At 39.6% G+C, this 19,871-nt stretch overlaps 4 protein-coding genes across 5 annotated transcripts; 3 read left to right on the forward strand and 1 right to left on the reverse strand.

The window, feature by feature from the left end:
• Window positions 1-22: 22 nt before the first annotated feature.
• On the forward strand, window positions 23-7,076 carry LOC140759118 (protein NUCLEAR FUSION DEFECTIVE 4-like). Of its 2 annotated transcripts, XM_073095593.1 has the most exons (3): window positions 23-520; window positions 1,201-2,275; window positions 6,769-7,076. In XM_073095593.1, exons 1-3 carry the CDS (start codon window positions 62-64, stop codon window positions 6,882-6,884), a joined length of 1,650 nt encoding a protein of 549 aa, XP_072951694.1. In that variant the 5' UTR covers window positions 23-61; the 3' UTR covers window positions 6,885-7,076. The 2 variants fall into 2 exon arrangements, with proteins under 2 accessions (XP_072951694.1, XP_072951693.1); XM_073095592.1 differs by lacking the exon at window positions 6,769-7,076 and having other exon boundaries at window positions 24-520; window positions 1,201-2,712.
• Window positions 2,860-4,873, reverse strand: LOC140759120 (AAA-ATPase ASD, mitochondrial-like). The gene is made up of 2 exons (XM_073095596.1): window positions 4,404-4,873; window positions 2,860-4,049 (listed from the first exon to the last, which is right to left on the reverse strand). Exons 1-2 carry the CDS (start codon window positions 4,735-4,737, stop codon window positions 2,953-2,955), a joined length of 1,431 nt encoding a protein of 476 aa, XP_072951697.1. The 5' UTR covers window positions 4,738-4,873; the 3' UTR covers window positions 2,860-2,952.
• Window positions 6,943-13,292, forward strand: LOC140759119 (protein EARLY FLOWERING 5-like). Its single transcript, XM_073095594.1, has 9 exons — window positions 6,943-7,076; window positions 8,663-8,756; window positions 9,714-9,799; window positions 10,236-10,285; window positions 10,383-10,452; window positions 10,523-10,604; window positions 10,693-11,114; window positions 11,334-11,867; window positions 12,624-13,292. The coding sequence occupies exons 1-9, from the start codon at window positions 6,996-6,998 to the stop codon at window positions 12,843-12,845; spliced, it is 1,641 nt and encodes a 546-aa protein (XP_072951695.1). The 5' UTR covers window positions 6,943-6,995; the 3' UTR covers window positions 12,846-13,292.
• A 1,217-nt stretch (window positions 13,293-14,509) lies between these two features.
• Window positions 14,510-19,695, forward strand: LOC140758634 (HIPL1 protein-like). Its single transcript, XM_073094870.1, has 7 exons — window positions 14,510-14,861; window positions 14,960-15,117; window positions 15,893-16,681; window positions 16,815-17,031; window positions 18,138-18,316; window positions 18,752-18,993; window positions 19,099-19,695. Exons 1-7 carry the CDS (start codon window positions 14,768-14,770, stop codon window positions 19,487-19,489), a joined length of 2,070 nt encoding a protein of 689 aa, XP_072950971.1. The 5' UTR covers window positions 14,510-14,767; the 3' UTR covers window positions 19,490-19,695.
• Window positions 19,696-19,871: the final 176 nt, after the last annotated feature.

Genomic DNA, 19,871 nt, shown 5'->3' on the forward strand with positions numbered 1-19,871 from the left:
TCTATAAATTTATTAGGAAGCAGACAGCTCGATGAGCAACATCGCAAACGACTAGCCGGAGATGATGGGGATCCGGTGCTCCGCGCGGCGGAGCAAATGGGCGGCGATGGCGGCGGGGACGTGGATCCAGTGCTCCGCCGGTGGGTCTTACTGCTTTGGGGTGTACTCGCCGCTCTTAAAGTCGAGTCAGGGATACGACCAGTCCACGCTCGACTCCGTCGCCTTTTTCAAGGACGTCGGCGCCAACGCCGGAGTTCTCTCTGGCCTCCTAGCCTCGTGGGCCCCGCTCGGACGCCGGCGCCCGTGGCTCGTCCTCCTCGCCGGCGCCGCCCAGTGTTTCGTCGGGTACCTCCTCATGTGGCTCTCCGTCACCGGCGCGGTGAACCGGCCGCCGCCCTGGGCCATGTGCCTCTACATGCTCCTCGCCGCGCAGGCGCAGACCTACCTCAACACGGCGGATGTTGTCACGGCCGTCGAGAATTTCCCGGAGTACCGTGGCACCGTGATCGGCATCATGAAGGTAGGGTTTTTCTTTTCCTCGATCGTCTCCTTTTTATTTCAATGATTTGTCTATATGATCAGATTACTAGTTTGGTGGAAAGTTTCGTTTCTTGGATACAAAAGGGAATTCATTTCTTATTAATTTTTGGAATGTTTGGTGGGTACTGAGGTTAGAAATTCTTCTTGCATGTAGAAGCTTTTAGTGGAGAATTAGCTAGATTGAGAGCAGAATTTCTTGTTCTGATCGATCATTTATAAGTTGTAAAAAAAATTTAAAAAATAATTATGGGAGTCTTGACCTCCCCTGTTATCCCTCTTCAATTTCTCTATCCATAGTGAGCCCTTCGAGCGGTGTTTTTAGCTATCCTACAATTTTAGTTGATAGATGATATATTTGATATGATAGATGCTGCAGTTGTTTTATTGAGATCGTACTACAGAGAACTATTAATAAAATGTAACTAATCACTTAAATAAGTTGACTTTCTTGATCTCTGGTTGAGCTTTTGCTCAATTTGTAAATAATCTGATCTTGAGCAGTGCACACCAATACCTACTGCCTTCTAATTTACGGAATCAGGGAAAGTCCCTGGATATCAAGGATATAATGATTGATTTACTTTAAGTTCGCTGGATAATATAACTGTTATAATGGTGATTAACATTTTGCTTTTGCTCTTTGTGCATATATATGTATAGGGTTTTCTGGGTCTAAGTGGAGCTATTTTGGTTCAAATATACCAAACAATGTTCAATGACAGCCCAAGTTCTTTTCTTCTGATGCTTGCACTGTTGCCTACTTCTCTAGCAGTGTTGCTCCTGTTCTTTGTTGAAGTTCATCATGAAAATGGAAAATATGACAAGAAATTCCTTGGTGCCTTTTCAGTTATTGCCTTATGTGTTGCTGGCTATCTTATGCTTGTCATAATTGGTGGACATGCTATCATAATTGGATCAACAGCTCGCGCTGTGATATTTGCTATACTCATGTTATTGCTTCTATCACCGCTAGCCCTTGTAGTAAAAGCCCAGATGAGGGAGGACTCAGAAGCACCGGTAGGAATTGCTTGTCACGAAAGTGTTACATTGATTGAAGAAAAAGATACAAGAGAAATTGCTGGCTACAGGGGTCACGAACGATTAGTAGCCAAAGGGGCTCGTACGCAGAATGATCGTAGTGGCGGCGTCGACTCTTACAGTGAGCTTGAGCCATCTTTTCAAGAGAAGCTGCAGCAGCCAAGAGAAGACATGAACTTATTGCAAGCAATGTGTTCGTATGACTTCTGGTTACTGTTTATAGTCATGGCATGTGGGATGGGTTCAGGGTTGGCAACTGTAAACAACATTAGCCAAATTGGAGCATCACTTGGTTACAAGATCTCCGATATGAATACCTTAGTTTCGCTATGGAGTATATGGAATTTTCTGGGGCGTTTTGGTGCAGGCTATATCTCTGATTACTTCCTTCACTCAAGAGGTTGTGCTAGGCCCTTATTCATAGCTTTAGCACTTCTTATAATGAGTGCTGGCCATGTTATCATCTCCTCTGGCCTTCCTGGTTCTCTATATGTGGGTTCTTTCTTGGTTGGCCTGTGCTATGGTTCTCAATGGGCACTGATGCCCAGTGTCACCTCAGAAATATTTGGCCTCACGCATTTCGGCACCTTATTCAACACCGTGGCCGTTGCAAGCCCCTGCGGTTCTTATGTTCTCTCAGTTAGAGTGGTAGGCTATATATACGACATGAAAGCATCCGACGGGCATACATGCGTGGGTAAGCACTGCTTCATGCTATCATTCTTGATAATGGCATGTGTTTGTCTTCTCGGATTTGCCGTTGCTTTAGGACTGTTCTATAGGTCTAGAAGGTTTTATAAGCAGGTTATATATGCTAGATTACAGAGATTACAATCTTTCGTTTCATAATGAGGTGGGTGTTTTGGTCTTCTTTGTTGTTCTCGTTCAATGCAATGATATTACGTAAGGCTTGGTTCTTTCATATTTAATAATTCTACAGGTAAATATGCTTATAATGGCTTAATCAGTGGAATGCATAGTAGAACCAAAAGGAATTTTCTCTTTAGCGTTAATTTGATTCGATTTGACTTTTGGGGGTGAAATGAATAGATATTGCCTTCGTTAAAATTTGAAATCTTTTTCGCATTACCAAATTAATCTAGTCCGCTGAGATGCACTAGATTATCCAAGCAGTAGCAGCAGAGCAATCATAGGCTTCACGATAGCAATTACTCTTAAAAAGATAGATTCGTTTATGCTTACAAAATGATAGAGATGATGATTCTATAAAGAGCGATTGATTCTATATTAACCAATTTGTTATTAAAAAATCTTTACCGATACTTTTAATTAATTTTATTTAGTATCGTTTTCTATTAAGAGAGAGAAATCAATAGTAATTATTCAATCATTTACCTTCTATTTATAAAATCCTCAATTTTGAGCTGCGTCGATCACTGTCTCCTCGCTGCTGCTCTCTCCTCCATTTCCTTCCTCCTTGGCCCTTTTCAAAGCTTGAATCAAACTCCCAAGGCAGGTCTCCTCGCCGTCGTTAAGGGACTTCGGCGTCAGGTTCTCGGCGACGTCGGCCGGGGTGATGTTAACCTCCTCGAGCAGTTGGCGAATAGTATCGAACAATGGATGCGAGTCAATGTCGAGGTAGTTCTTAGCCAACACCTTAAAAGCCTCAAATCCACAGTACGACATCTCTATGTGCTTGTCCATCCTTCCTCTCCTTATTAACGCCGGATCGAGCTTCTCTATATGGTTGGTCGTGAACACGATGAGCCGCTCTCCGCCACACGCCGACCAGAGCCCGTCGATGAAGTTTAGCAGCCCGGACAACGTCACCTTGCTGCTCTCCTCTGGGTCGCTCTTCTTCTCCTTACCGTCGTCTTCTTTGTCTCCGCTTGTCTTCTTGCCGTCCTTCCGCTTCCCGGTCAGGTCGAGCGAGCAATCCACGTCCTCGACGACGATGATCGACTTGCTCGTCGTCTCGATGAAAAGCTTGCGCAGCGCGGTGTTGTCCTTGACCGCCGTCAGCTCGAGGTCGTAGATGTCGTAGTCCAATAGGTTAGCCATGGCGGCGACCATGGTGGACTTGCCGGTCCCCGGCGGGCCATAGAGGAGGTACCCCCTCTTCCATGCCTTGCCGATCTTGGCGTAGTACTCCTTGCGATTCCGGAAGGCGAGGAGATCGTCGATGATCTCCTTCTTCTTGTCGGGGTCCATGGCAAGGGTGGCGAAGGTCGAGGGGTGCTCGAAGACGACGTGGCTCCACGCCGACGCCCTGGAAAAAAAGTCGTACTTGTTGCTAGCGATGTTGGTGAAGAGCTTGCGCTGCCGGTTCTTGATGGTGACCTCGCGGCCTTCTTTAAGGACGTGGCTGAGGTAGGAGGACATTACGAGCTCGCGCTGGCGCTTGTGGAAAGCGAGCTTGTAGTATCTCTTCTCGTCGCTCACCGCCGGGCGCCACGGCGGCGAGGTGGACTGCGTAGGCCGGGAGGTGGACGTCCACCACAGCTTGGTACCTTGTATTGGATAAGTAATCGCATCACTCTCTGGTGCAAATTTTTTAAAGAACACCCTATATTTTATCATTATTTTTAATTAACATTCCCGTTTCTCTTAAGATTTTGTAATTATGCAAAGCGAAAAGGAAAATACGTGATATCGCAAAATTAAAAAAAAATTATTTTGGATATTAGGGCCAGATTTTAGTACAAATTGGCTATGGACCTATGGTAGGGCTAATAATATATAAATATTGAAAAGTTTGTGTGTGAATCATAAATTTGTGAAAAAAGAAAGAAAATATATATATATATATATAAGTGCCTTGGTTGCAAAGTTTCCGCCGGTGTCGTATTCACACTTTCACATACCTTGGAACTCGTCGGTGACCTCCTCGTGATCGCCCATGCTGACGAGCAGTCGGTCGCTGTCCTTCCCGATCTCCGCCTTGAGCTTGCGCGCGCGCTGCGAGCACGAGGCGGAGAGGTAGGCCTCGACGGCGGCGTAGGCCTCGCTGCGCTTCATGCGCTCGCCGGCGTACTCGGGGATGCTGACGTAGATGTACGGGTCGATCCAGGACAGCAGCTTGCTCATGTAGGCGGTGAAGTAGGCCTGGAGATGAGGGGGCAAGAACTGGCGGAGCATCGTGTAGAGGAACAAGAGGCTGCCCATGGCCGACCCCACCCCTGCCATCTTCTCGAACATCTCTCACTCGATCCTTTTACTTCTATCAATCTATCTATTGATTCTCTGTCTGCTTCTTGATTGCCTTCCGGTCTGCACCATACTATATATAGGACGGAAGGGATGAGAGATGAGCGGAAGAGATCAAAGATTCATTTGTCGGATCAAAAAACCAAACACAGAAAAACAATTAAAATTGACCTTTTGACTTACGATGAAGGTGCTTGGAAAGGAGCATGGCCGACACGGCGACACCGATGACCTCTACGTCAGCATCTACGCCTAACTTTGTACCTCTTTGGACTCCAATATTGTAGAGTAAATTATATTCCAGAGCTCGGTGCATTGACTAAGGGGTCATGTTTCCATTATTCAGAGGTGCTAGCTTATGTTTTTATACTTTTCCTGTGATAATATGATTACCTTTTACACACACAAAGGAATACATCTTAAATTATCTATTCTTAAATTATATAATATTTTGAAGCATTTATATGGGATTTCTCAAGCTCTAAATCTAGATATTTGGAGTTGTTGGATATGCACGTTTCTCCCTCTCCCTTGCGTCTACGTGGCAACACTATTAAGCTTCAATAAGTTTAATTTTATAGAAAAAGAAAGTACAACTTGGCATCTTTCTGAGTCATCGAGAATAATAAGTTAAGATGGGGCTGCGTCATATGATAAGGCCATGCACTTAGGAAAAAGATGAGAAGCCATGTAATCTTGATGGTGGAGAAGGAGAACTCTCTCTCTCTCTCTCTCTCTCTCACTTTCTCCCATCTCTCTTCTTTTGTAGTCGTTGAAAGTCAATCTGTTCACTCTACAGAATCCAATAAATATAGCAATTTTCCATAAGATGAGAGAATAATTTTGTACCATTCTGAGTCTTAAAATTGTAAGCATAGGGCAATAGAAAGGAAAAGAGACACTAAAAAGCTGTGCAAATGAAATTAGTGGAGCCAAATTAGAACATGGTGATTTGTTTGAGCTGCTTCGTACTGTTTAGTTCGAGCTGTCGTCAAATATGTACTAATATATTTGTCACTTAGATTTGATGATTCTAACCAATTCGCTAATCCTTTGAAATACTATCACTTAACTAACTTTTAAAAATTGGAAGGGTACATATTACATGAGTTTTAAGGTTAACTCTAAACAAACTAGTTCGCTATTGATGGCTTAGCTTAGTTCAGTTCGTTTTAATAGCTTAGTTATGTGTTAGCTTGGAGAAAAAATTGCTTAAAACATTGGAGCACAAGGTCGACCAAAATAGAATTCCAACCTTTTGATTATTAAAGAGTTCGAAGGTTAGATTTGGACAATATAAAATATCAACTGTCCTTTAATACACAAATATTTAGGCTTTACTAAACTTTTAGCTAATAGATATAATTATTCAATCTAAACGCTAAGTCATAATGCCATCAAACTATTGCTCCTAGATGTTATGCTGTCAAGCTATGTCTCAAAGCCAATACACCGTTGAGCCATTTAGTTGAGCTGAATTAACTTGTTAAGCTAAGTCACAAACCAAGAGCTGAACTTAAATCTAGGTCATAAGTGAATACCCTCCTAATTTTCTAAAGTTGGGCAATCGTCACGGTTGCAGACAAACAACCTGCAGATCGGTTTGTGTGGAATTTGTGTATCATTGCTTGTTCTTATTTAAACCTAGGTTATAAGTGAATACCCTTCTAATTTTTTAAAGCTGGGCAGTCATCACGATTGTAGAGTGACGATCTACTCAGTTTGTGTGGAATTTGTGCATCATTTTGTTCTTACTTAAACCTAGGTTATAAAAGAGTACCCTTCTAATTTTCTAAAGTTGGGCGATCGTCACGGTTGCAAATTGACGACCTGCCTTGCAGACCAGTTTGTGTGGAATTTGTGCATCATTTTGTTCTTAAGATATTTAGGCCCATTGCGTTTCGGATCCATGGAAAGTTTAGAAACCCACATAACGGGCTATATTTAAACAGTTTTACATTTCAGACCCTACTTTTTCCTATTTTTTTGGAAATGTAGAGTTAACTCCGTCTCTGGTGATAGTGAAAGGATGCGATTCGAATCGAAAAATTACCCAATTGCGTAGCCCAATCCAATTGAGTCCAGGGGCCAAGAAACAGTTCCACATTCCACAACCTTTCTGCTGCGATTTCGATTGAGAGATCGAATGCGAACGCCGCTGTAAGGGGGTCAAAGAGATTGATTAGAGTCGTCTTCTTCTTCGTTCGATCTCACCGGCGGCAGTTTTACCGGCGGCGGAGGCGGCCAAGATGAAGACAACCAAGGGAGGGAAGGTGATGAACCCTACCGACGCCTATCGGAAGGAGCTCCGCAAGAAGGAGCTGAAGAGGGTAAGCAATTACGAATCCGTTCCCCTTAAAGCTTATTGTTGTTGATTTGCAACTTGAATGTTCCCCATCTAAACAACTTCTTTGAGTGGATTGAATGCTTCCGCGAAATGTTATTTAATTGGCCTTTTGATGCTTAGGATGAATCTTTTGTACGTATCTCTCGCTTCGAGCATTATATGCACATTAAAGTTGAATTCTTTATCCAATTTGTGTAGGCAAATTGGGAGAAAGAGTTCTAGATTTTTCTTTTTCTGAATTTCTTGCGAAAAGTAGAATGTGAGTGAAAGTGGAAATAAGTTAAATTTATCTATTTTTCAAATCGAATTGCTTCAGTCGATTCCACCGTTTGGACATTGGGGCACGTACTGCATTCTTGAAATGATTTTAGGGTTTAGCCGTCTAAAATCCAAGTTAATATTGAATTCTTTGTTGCCTCTGGTTTTATAGTAAAATTATTAACTATAGAGAAGCTCGTTCTGTTAGTTGCCTCTCATACAATTGTCTTTCTCTCGTGCTAATCTAGATTATATGTAGCAATTACTAATTGGTACTTATCCGGATGTCACTTGAATAAAAGTTAATTGAGGTCTAAGTCAAACAAGAGATTACTAGTTTGCTGCTTTGCCACCTACTGGTGCAACCTTGTTTCTAGACTTCTTTCAAGATATCTTATATTATTATCTTACTTTGTTATACACTAATACCAGTGCTTTGTTGATGCTATTCCTGGTATCATCAGGCATTTGCTTAGCTACATCTTATTAGAAATATCAATGCGAGTCTAAGATTGTTCTCAATTCACCTTTTGTTGATTGAAGTTATATCAATTGGTCGTCATTAACTGGGCAATGTTTATTGTCTTCATGCCGGTTGTTTTCTGACTTTTGTTACAGACTATTCTACCTCCAAAATAACTAATGAAGACAAATTAGTTAATTGCAATCATTCTCAGAGGCTCTTCTTTTGCAGCTCCATTGAAAGTATATATGTCCTACTCAGTTCTTGATACTTCTAGTGGAGAACAAATGGCATTACTATATTTGGTGGATTTAATGGTTTGGCTGTTATCTGAGCAGTACATGAAATTTGTAAGGATGCATTCTTGGGGACTCATAGTTCTTTGAAGTTTGATCTGCTTCCTTTCCATGCTTATTATTTTCTGATATCACAAAAATCAAGTACATGAATTATCTCTTTTCCAGCCTATAATGTTCTAATGAGTGAGGATGTGATAATTTTAGAATGTTGACCCAAATTTCTCCACTTTCATGGGTTTGTTATTTCTTTGGAAATACGATGATTTTTGTTCTCAATGACACCGTCAATTGTCAAGCTACTTATATTTTTTTCTCGTATCTCTCTCATATATATCATATGCATTTGTGTGTATGGAGCAATTATCATTGGCACAATCTATTATTTCTTCCAGTCGCAATTCTATTTGATACAAAATGAGTATTGTGATTATAAGTCTCCATTGTTGTTCGTTCTATCATCTATCTTGCTGGTTATTGCTATCCTAACTACTCATGTCTCTGACACTAAATTATGGTTGCATTTCTTCTGTTCTCTTATAATATAAACAGAACAAGAAAGAAAGAAAGAAGGTACGGGAGGTTGGTATCCTGAAGAAGGACCCTGATGCCATCAAGGATCAGATTGACAAGCTGGAAATGATGAGTACTTGCTATTGCCTTTGACATATCATATTCTTCATATGATTAGTGCAGATCCTATTGTTGCTTTAACCTTTTCTAATTTTATTATTAGCAAGAATATCAGGATTTAGCTGATTACCTCCTTTGCTATTTTTTTAGATGTCTGCATCTTTTACATGAAGTAAATTGCTGGTGTCGTCCCATATCATAAATCATGTTGTCTTGGTGAAAGTATATATGTAGTAATCTATTTGTTTAGCTAGACATGCTTTGTAAGAGTAAGGTGTAATGTATTCAGTTGGCTGTTATTTATCTGAATCCTCATATGCAGTGCTTTGCAAAGCTTAATGGGTTTTAGACTCATCATTGCAATATATTCAATTTGGTCTAATCCATGGTGAAAAATTTGGGGCAGCACATACAAAATAGCAAGGATCAGTTCAAAATATGCTTACTGGCGTCTCAGCTATCTTAATCCTACTGGTGAAACGAGTTCAGTTTATGGAGCATATTGACTTAAAAGACATTGTTTGCAATGTGTGTTTTCCATTATAAAGTTTTACTAGTAATGTGTAGTCTTTCCTTGCTACTTTGAACTGATCCTTGCTATTTTGAACTGATCCATGCTATTTTTCGCCTCTTTATGACATTTTAAACAGATAAACCTTCATGTCCAATAGTCTTCTAACAATTAATGTTTCAAAGATAGGACCTCAGTGAGATCACTGCTATTTTAGTTATTTAATCTATATAGAGCTGAAAAGATATTTGCTAGGTGCAAATCCAAATTCACATGATCCGTTGATCAATAGCTTTCTATAATGCAGGGTCCCTTTCTGTATTTTAATTCATTATAACCAGATTTGTTGCATGTATCCAATATCCAGCACTGTTTGAAGTTTAAGTAGCTTAAAATTAGAATATTAGTGCACAAAGTACTGATACTTGAACTGGTTGCATTCGTGACTGTTCGATGCAGAGGCAGATGGTGCTCTGGACAAGGCAAGGAAGCATAAGAAGAGGCAACTTGAGGATACATTAAACCTAGTTTTGAAGAAAAGGAAGGTTTTGTTCTTTCCTTATTTTCTTGGTGGAACTGCTAATTGTTGGATGTTTGATTTCTTCATCTCTCTATTAGTGCTATTTCTTGTGTTCCATGTAAACTGCTTGCCAATTGACTAATCAAACTCATTTTGATTTCAAACTAGACTGAAAAGGAGATCGACTCTACTGACTGGCAATTGAATCTAATAGAACAGAAACTGAATCAGTTGGACCCACAATAAGTATAATGGAACTCCAATTGACCTAAAATGATCTCAAGCTACTTCAACTGAGTTCAATTTAAACCTAAATACTTTAGACAAGTTGGTTGGAGTGAGATTGATTATTTCCATAAGTAATAAGAATATCTTCATATGCCACTATAAACAGTTGAAAAAAACTGATTCTATTTTTCTGAATCTGTTCCTTTAATATTTGGTATTCAATTTTGACACAGGAATATGAAGAGAAAATGCGTGAAAAAGGTGAGGAACCAGTTATGTTCAGGTGAGGTTTATCCCATTGATCTGCTCTACTTTCATTTCATATTCCATATTGATTTTCCCTATTTGTCATTTCCTTTTGTATGTGCATTTGTTACCAGCCACCTGGGTCCCCCTCGGAGACGGTCCACTGCAGAGGAAGATGAAAGAGCAAAGCACCCAAAGCCTGAAGTGTGTTTCTAAACCAAGTCATTTCTTTTAAGACTTAAATGTGGACAAACTAACCGGCTTCTTACTGCAGGACTCAGTTTATTATCATCCTACATTAAACCCAACAGGGGCACCTCCTCCGGGCAAACCCCCCATGTACAAATCATCTATAGGTTACTATTCTTCTTCCACCTTTGTCTGTATATTTTGACAATTAATGATATACCAAGTCCAAATTTCAGTTTTGTGGTATATGTGTAGGACCTAGAATCCCATTACCTGCTTCCTCAAGCACTGGAGCATCTTCCTCCAAGTCAGAATCAGAAGAAGCAGGACTTTCCTTACCACCCCCACCCCCACTGCCACCTCCCTTGCCAACCTCTGGTGAAATTGCTTCTATGGAAGATTCTTCTGTTCCTTCATCAATACCTTTACCTCCACCACCACCAAACCCACCTAAGCCAACTGCAGATGCAAAAGCTCTGATACTGCCACCACCACCTCCACCTCCTCCAGGACCACCACCAAAAGAACAAAATGCAGCTCATACATCGTTACCTCCTCCTCCACCCCCACCCCTTCAGCGGTCTTTACAGCTACCACCAATAAGCACAAATGTAGAGGAAGTACACAATAGCAAAAGTGCAGCTTCAGAGGGCCTACATATGAAAGATTCTAATCAGGTATTATTTTGTTCAGCTTAAATGCATTGACATCTAGCACTAGGTAACATGCCTAAAGAAAACTTGCATGATGAACATTTTAATTTAGTGGTCTATATAGATCAGTTGTCAACATGGTTCTTCCTTATCCTGGTAGAGCTTAAGTACAAGCAATAAAGTTACCTTTTTAACAAAAAAAAAACACCTTTTTTTATTGAGTTTGTATCTCTTCTTTTTCAGGGTACAGCTGTGCTCCCTCCACCTCCACCACCCCCTGGATTGTCCTTCAAATCAACAGATGGGCAATATGGTATTGCACCCTCGGAAGATAATGCTACAGGAAGAAGGGAAAATACTAAAATGGCACAATTGCTACCACCACCTCCAACACACCTACCACCCTTGTCTCACAGACCTCCCCTGATCCACTCTTTACAACCTGACATTTTACCTCCCGGAATTGCACGATTTCCCCCTCCACCAGATATGAGACCACCACTGATGATCCCTGGAATTCCTAGTAGGCCTCCACCTCCTCCTCCTCCTCCTCCTCCAGGGATTCCTCCTCAAATTACAAGGCCACCTTTTGGTATGCCTCCTGGTCCACCGCCAATTCCTAGGCCTCCAGCCATGGCAGGTCTTTTCAACGCTCAAGATGATGATTTTGCTGCATTCAACCACCCCTTGCCTCAGAAACCATCATACGTCAAATCAGCTGCATCAACAGTTGTGAAGAGACCATTAGCACAACATAACCCAGAACTGACAGCTATGGTTTGTTCTTCACTCTGTTAATTCCTTGCAGTCGGTGCATTCCAAACTTGTCTGCGAATTGGCTTGTGACTTTTAAATTAGATAGTCAATATGATATCTTAGTTTCTTATTCCTATCAAATAGTGCATTAGTAACTAGAAAGGGTAGTGTTGAAGAAATGAAAGAAAGAAGCTTAGGCTACTGTAGGTTAGAGAATAATTAAGTTTTGCACATTGAGCAGACATTGCCAAACTAGTATTGCTGGGGTTCTGAATAACAGCAATATCATCATTTTTTTAAAACAATTATTCTTTTTATGCAGTTGGATCTCTTTGCTCCAAGGTCAGAGCATTTGTAGCTGAAGTTTGTTCCAAATGCTGGTTCTTTTCATGTTTATTTGGTCGAGTTTCTTGCTTTCATTTGAAAAGGCTGTGCATTTGAGATTGATAGTTTTACAATGTTTCACTTGAGAACTCGAGTTCTCTGTTTTCCTCTATTTTCCATTTGCTTACTGTTTAATGCAGTAAGCAGATAAAGGAGTTGCTGATTTCAGTAATTATATTTTGGCAGTTTTTTTTCTTTGGCACTTAAAGTATCAACAGAGGGAAAAGTTTCAATGTCATGACCTCTGGAAATGCGATAAATTCAGCAATATTACTATGTCAATCTGTTGTGCTACGTTTAGGGTTGATAGTCCTTTTTATTTATTATATCTTTATATCATTGCATATGCCCGTTTTATCTGCAGTATTATCAGTAGTTCGTCCATTGGTGCAGGTTCCTGCATCCGTGCGTGTGAGGAGAGAATCTGCAAACCCAAAAACAAAACCGAAGCAGCAGCTCTCAGCAACAGCTTCAGCTCCCAAACCTTCAGCTACCACTACCATTGGAAAGCCTGTCTCAATGGCGACGTCATCAACAACAAAGGCACAGAGTATTGATGACTCGTATACAGCCTTTTTGGAGGACATGAAAGCACTGGGCGCTCTTGAAGGCTAGGCATCTATGAGATGCCATGGCAAGCTAACAGACTCCAGTTTAGGATCCAAATGCAAGGGAAGATGCCAGTGATTATGTCTTTGTGGTGCTGGCTAGAATAATTATATCTTTTTGTCCTCAAAGCTCCATATTCATGTTATTCATTTTCCATAGGCGGTATGACCCTTTTGTCTAACATTGGCATATCAAACCGACAAAGCTAAATATGTGTGCCCTCTGTCTGATCAAAACATCTGGGACATCACATTGGATCTAAAAGTTGCAACCTGATGGCTTATCTTCAAGTACAAAATTGAGCTTGAAATTTCCTCAATGGGAATATGATTCTATTATCAAGAGCCAGATATTTGTCAATGGATATTAGACATTTATGGTCATGAAAATGTTATTCTAACCAATTGTATCATCTTCTTTAGTGTATTCTGTAGATGTTGGCATGTTGCTTGATCTTGGCTTCTTTTACGCACTTTTTTGCAAATGGATCAAAAATGAAGAAATGTTAACTGTTATGATTAGCGCAGGCAGCCTGTCTGTTGTCTGAATTATTGAGAGCTGTTTGTTTCTTGCCAATCTTGCAGCCTATATAAACTAAACATCGCGTCTTGGGTTGTATGAGTTCCTCTTTGTTGTAGATAACTGTGATTCACTGAGAACAGTGGATTTGAAATTCTCGGCCATTTCGGTTTGCTGACAATTCTAATCATTCAAGGTATACTTCGATGATGTATTGCAGATGCTTCTCCTCGAATATGGTGATGTGCAAGGACCCAGTAATATAAGATTTCGATGTTCTTAAATCTTGTCCTGGTGGAAGTTGAAGAAAGGAGCTGGCATTGACGTGCGTGCTGATATTTCTTCAATCTGGGTTGTTGGTAGATACCATAATCTTTCTTCAGTGAGTATAATGAATAGTTTGAGGGTACAATTGTTTTGTTTTTCTCGAGAGAATTAAAAACTTTATCTCAGTAAAATTGTTTAATCGTGATGATACTTTTTAAATAATTAGAGTCAACGATTTATATTTAGAAGTCGTAATCTAAGCCAGTGGTTTTGTAATCCACCTAATTTGTTAAAATTAATGTCAGACTTAAAATAGTCCAACTCCAATTGTCATACCCTATCCCAATTCGTTCTCATGTTTTTTTTCCAATATTGTCGACCTACCATTTAGTCAAAAAGAGACTGTATGCTGAAGCACCGGTGGTGTCTGCATCTTAACCAATTAAAGGAAAGTCAACTGTTATGCATCCACCGCCAATGGCGTTCCTATCTCTGGATATCATAATAGACCCGAGTGGAAGAGAAACACTTCGCAGACGTTCAGTGGCTCTGGAAACATATAAATCAATCAGGAGCTGCCAAGTATTTGGTCTGCAGGTAATTCCTGCATCAGGAACTGCAGACGATACTGCCATTTAGGATACAAAGTCAACCGCCGTCACACTCACTAAGGTCAAACGTTCTCACCTCTCACCCGAGATGGATCCCGCATGTCACTATCAAACCCGATCTTTAAGTTTCTTGATTCTTGACCTACCAAAGAGGGAAAATAATCTTAGATTTTTCCATTTTTCACGTAAATTTTTGTAACTGAAGCTCACAGCTTTATCTTCAATATTATCTGAGCATTTTGATCTACTTCTCTGGCACAAATCCAACAACCACAAGCTATATATTAATGCTGATTTTAAAAATGCCGACATATTTCTCTCTCTTCCCTTTTTTAATCATTTCAATGGATTTCCGTTCTACTCTCCGTGACTCTGTCTCCTACTATATCCCCCAAAAAGTGCTTAATAGAGGTTGTTCTAGAGCTTAGTCAAAGCTGTGCTGATCCACGGCTGATTGCTTTTCCCATCTCCGACTTCAATAAAAGAAAGCCTCGCTTGTGCGCCTTTGGAAAGGAGGTTCATTTGGTTCAGATGAGGTGGGAAGTAATGACTTATCTTCTCCTCCTCCTCCTCCTCCTTTTCCTTCTACCCAGTTGCTATTCCCTCCCCTTATGCACAGATTCAAGTGGGTTTGCTTTTATCCTTCTGCTTTGCTTTGGATTCTCATGTCTCTCCTAGCGTCTGTATCATGTCTGTATTTTGCCTCTTTGGGCTTTTGAGCAGGACTGCCCGTGGTACCAAAGGCGCCGTTGACCTTCTGTGCTTATAACGGGAGCTGCTGCTGCAACGCCACCGATGATGCGGCCATTGAGAAGCAATTCAAGTCGATGAACATTTCCAACTCTTCCTGCGGCTCCGTTGTCAAATCTGTTCTCTGTGCGGTAATTCCGAGCTCTGAGTGGCTGTAAATCTTAGAATGATGCTATTTCTGTGATTTATCAATTAAACTCTGCATGACTAATTTACAAGCTTAGGTAGTCCTTTTGTTGGTTATTTTGAGAGTAGATTCTCAATTGGTAAAGCTTTATTTTTCTGCAATTGAATTGTTTTGGTTGGTGGTGCCTACATTTTGTAGATTTCATCAATGACTTGTTTAGGGCCTCTCAACTTTTTCATCACTTTAGTGATCTTTATCTAATTGACCAGTGAGAGAATAGATAATTAAAACAGATATTACGAAGGATATACTATCTTGGGAATTATTTTATGAGCATGAGCACTAATTGTGATGCAGAATATGAGGTGACATTTCATCTAAATTGAGAGTTTTAAAATCATTGACTTTCTACTTCCCCACCTTTTCCAAAGTAATTGGGCGTTGAGGATGTATGGTCAGGGAATGCAGTTAAGAGTGTGTCAAGGCACCTTTCTCTGAGTTCCTTTTACCTTCTCTCAGTGCATTTTCTGCCATGCTTTTGTGGATATTCCGGGTGTATCTTCCTCCCAGTTTTTGCTGATATATTAAGTTCATCAGTTCCAGAACTAATAGCAAATGATGTCTTGTGATTCTTTTTGAAAAATAAGCCGCAAGCATCCAGTTGACTCTCACTTTGATTAACTTGGTTATCCAGCAATCTGTTTGTATAAAGATTTCAATCTCAAACTATGAAAGAAGATGAAAGTCCATGTGTTAAACCAAACTTATGTTATTTGCAGAAATGTAATCCATTTTCAGCTGATCTGTTCAATACTGAACCAAAGCTTCGAACTGTTCCCATCTTGTGCAACACTACATTATCAGCTAGCTCTTCTACCAAGGATTCCACCAAGAGCTTCTGCACAGAAGTTTGGGATACTTGCAAGAATATAACAATAGCAAACTCTCCTTTTGAGTCCCCATTACAAGGAAGTGCTGGCCTGCCAACTTCTTCATCTAAACTTACCGATATATGGCAATCAGAAAATGACTTTTGTGCAGCATTTGGAGGCTCATCAAGTGATAAGTCAGTTTGCTTCAATGGTAACTCAGTTTCATTTAACACTACAGAAACTTCACCAGCCCCGAAAGGAATGTGTCTTGAGAGGATTGGGAATGGTTCTTACATTAACATGGCTCCGCATCCTGATGGATCCAATCGTATCTTCTTGTCTAACCAAGCTGGAAAGATATGGTTGGCAACTGTCCCTGAACAAGGATCTGGAGGAGTTCTGGAACTTGATGAAGCAAACCCTTTTCTTGACTTAACTGATGTAGTTCATTTTGATAATGAGTTTGGATTACTGGGTATAGCATTTCATCCAAACTATACGACCAATGGACGTTTTTTTGTATCATATAGTTGCGATAAAGTTCAATCAACTAGCTGCTCTGGTAGATGTTCATGTAATTCTGAAATGGGTTGTGATCCTTCAAAACTTGGCTTGGATAATGGTGCTCAACCATGCCAATATCATAGTGTCATTGCAGAGTATACCGCTTATAGTTCTTCATCAATGCCTTCCAAGGTAAGCTTCTTATCATCCCCATTGTGCAATATTCTCTTCTCTTTTTTGACATAACTGTTGCTGTTTATCTGCCTTGTTATTAGATGAAAGTCAGTGACAAACTTCCTCTGTTCTTTTTTTCTTCTGCTTTCAGGCTGAAACTGCCAATCCATCTGAAGTCAGAAGGATTTTTACTATGGGGCTTCCATATACAACTCATCATGCAGGCCAAATTCTTTTTGGGCCTGCAGATGGATATTTGTACTTTATGATGGGAGATGGCGGGAACAAAGGAGATCCTTTCAACTTTGCTCAAAACAAAAAGTCGTTGCTTGGAAAAATCATGCGTCTTAACATAGATGACATACCAAGTAAATCTCTAGAAAAAGTTTCCTACAAAACTTTTTGTTTGTTTGTTTCTATTTCTTTATTTTGGAATATAAAATATAGAAGTTTCGTTCTTTAACAACTTAAGTTTTTAAAGTAATTAGTATGTTAATATGTAACAGAGCAAATGTCCTAAGTTTGGATCCTGTCAATCATATCTATTGTTTAAAATATAAAAACTTCATCAATTTAATTTAAAGTTCACTTCTTAAGCCTATCAAAATGTCTCAAACTCAGAAGTGAACAGAAATACTAGAATATAATATATAAAATCTATTATTCTCTAATTGCTTAAATAAGTTTTTAGAAAAGTTAGTGAATTAACACTTTCATTCAAGCTATTGCATCTCAAGTTGCAAGACTTATGTTAGTTTAAGACCATTGTCTATCATAACAAATTGACAAACATAAATGTCTTGTAAGAACTGTTCATACACATAAATTTGCATAATATGGTATCACTGATTGTTTGTACTTTTAGTTCCTTCTTCATAAATCATATCTTTGTTAGTTTTGTTTAGTAATGCACAAAATAAAACAAGGATTACCTTATCTTTGCACATTATTATGCATGTAAGTTGTTGACATAGGTTTGGATTTGACTAGCATAGACATGGCACGGCTAATTCTTTCAACATGATACTCCCTAGGTCCACTTAGGATATATTAGAGTCTCCAAGACCATCCAATGTAATCTCATTCTCACTGTTGCTTGAAGTGATATTGTAAAATCACAGAAGAAAAGAAACAGTTGAAGTCGCCAGAGCTTAAAAAGACTTTTTGGTATTTTACATTCCCAAGCAGTGAGGAAACAATGCTTGATTAAATGGATTGTCAATTCCTAGATCATTTGGTACAGATACTCCTGCAATGTGATGGTTGCATCCGAGGATGTTGTAGCATTAGATCTCTCTTTTCATGCCATGTTTCACTACAAATGTTCTTATGAGCTAATCTTAGATGATATACAGTCCTTACTATAAAGATCAGCTCACATATACCTATCTAATTTGATTAGTTTACAGTTCATATTCTCTCTATAATAGATTTTACTATTCTGCCATCTTTTGTAACTGAAGTCAGTTTCTAGGTCAGACAGAAATAAGTAAGCTTGGTTTATGGGGAAATTATTCCGTTCCAAAGGACAATCCATCTGCTGATGATAGCGAATTCCAACCTGAGATCTGGGCCTTAGGTCTGAGAAATCCATGGAGATGCAGTTTTGATTCAGAAAAGCCATCTTATTTTTTCTGTGGAGATGTTGGCCAGGTATTTTATCCTGAGTGATTTCAGTATTTCTTGAGTTCTCTTATATCTTAATTTTGAACCATGGAATTTTTCTCTAAGGGTCTTATATTAGTGTTTTAAGAACTATGTTCATACTTAAAAAAGGAAAAGTCCAGAAATCATAAAATGCTGTAGAGGATTTTAAGTAATAATTACTGCAGGATAATTTTTACCTCTGTCTAATAGACCTCATCAGTGATCGAAATCATCTGACTTGCTAAAAAATAGCCTCATTTTTTTCTATACTTGGTTTAATTCCATACAGCACATATATTTCATCCTTAACAATGAAACCAAGAAATGCATGATTTCTGCAGATCCATGACCATCCTTCTGTTCCCGTCTTATTTCAAAAAGAGAATGCATAAAAATTTAGTCATTTTAACTTGTTCAATGATTGTAACTGAATGAAATCAGGAAGCTTATGAAGAAGTTGATCTGATCTCAAAAGCTGGAAACTATGGATGGCGAGTTTATGAGGGAAATAATTTGTATAATTCATCATGGACTCCTGGAGGAAATACATCACTTCGCTCCATAGACCCCATCTTCCCTGTCATGGGCTACTCTCATTCGGATGTAAATACAAATGTGGGATCTGCATCAATCACTGCTGGCTATGTATATAGGTCATCAACTGATCCATGCATGTTTGGAAGGTGTACATTAACTTATCACTTAAGTATTCTATTCTGCAGTTCTTTTAGATCCACTGCTTCAGCTGTATCGTTTTAACCTTTTTTTCCCTGTTAATGGAATGTCAGGTACATTTACGCCGACTTGTATGCAACAGCCATATGGGTAGGCACAGAGACCCCTGAAAGTAGCGGAAACTACACCTCTACATTGATTCCTTTCAGCTGCTCCAAGAACTCTCCAATTGCCTGTGATTCTGTTGCTGGAAGTTCATTTCCATCACTAGGCTATATATTCTCATTTGGCGAGGATAACAACAAGGATGTTTTCTTCTTAACAAGCAAAGGCGTCTACCGAGTTGTTCGGCCAAGCCTCTGCAATTACACTTGCGCGAAGGAGAACTCAACCACTACTGCACCACCTCCTGCAGGCTCCTCCTCATCTGCACCCAAGTTGGATAATCTACCGGAAAAGCTTGCGATTTTTCTGTTGACATGTTTCTTGCTTCTACTAGGTTGAGCTTTCAAATGATCTTTTGGTGGTAGTTTTGCTGCAGAAGATTTCATTTAGATTCTAGGTACTAGTTTTCCATCTAGTGGTGTGATAAAGCCTGTATGGATATTGCACTATCTATTTTTTCTTGGCATCAGATGTCATGTACAATGGTGTATTATGTTCAAACAATTTCTCCGGAGATGGTGTACTTTCAATGGATTAGTTGAATATGTCCAGCATCATTACAATTCTACATGAAATATGAACTTATGCAAACTTCCATTCAAAGGATAAAAGTTCAGGATCTTTTGTTCCAAAAAATTAAATAAAAGAGAATAAGAAAAGGGGCAACTTCAGGGTCTTCTTTCTCAAACAAGATGGGTGTAATGAGTTTGTTTTAGCCCAA

This window comes from Typha angustifolia, chromosome 4 (assembly GCF_048772165.1).
Source record: "Typha angustifolia cultivar Huaian chromosome 4, ASM4877216v1, whole genome shotgun sequence".
NCBI lineage: Eukaryota > Viridiplantae > Streptophyta > Magnoliopsida > Poales > Typhaceae > Typha > Typha angustifolia.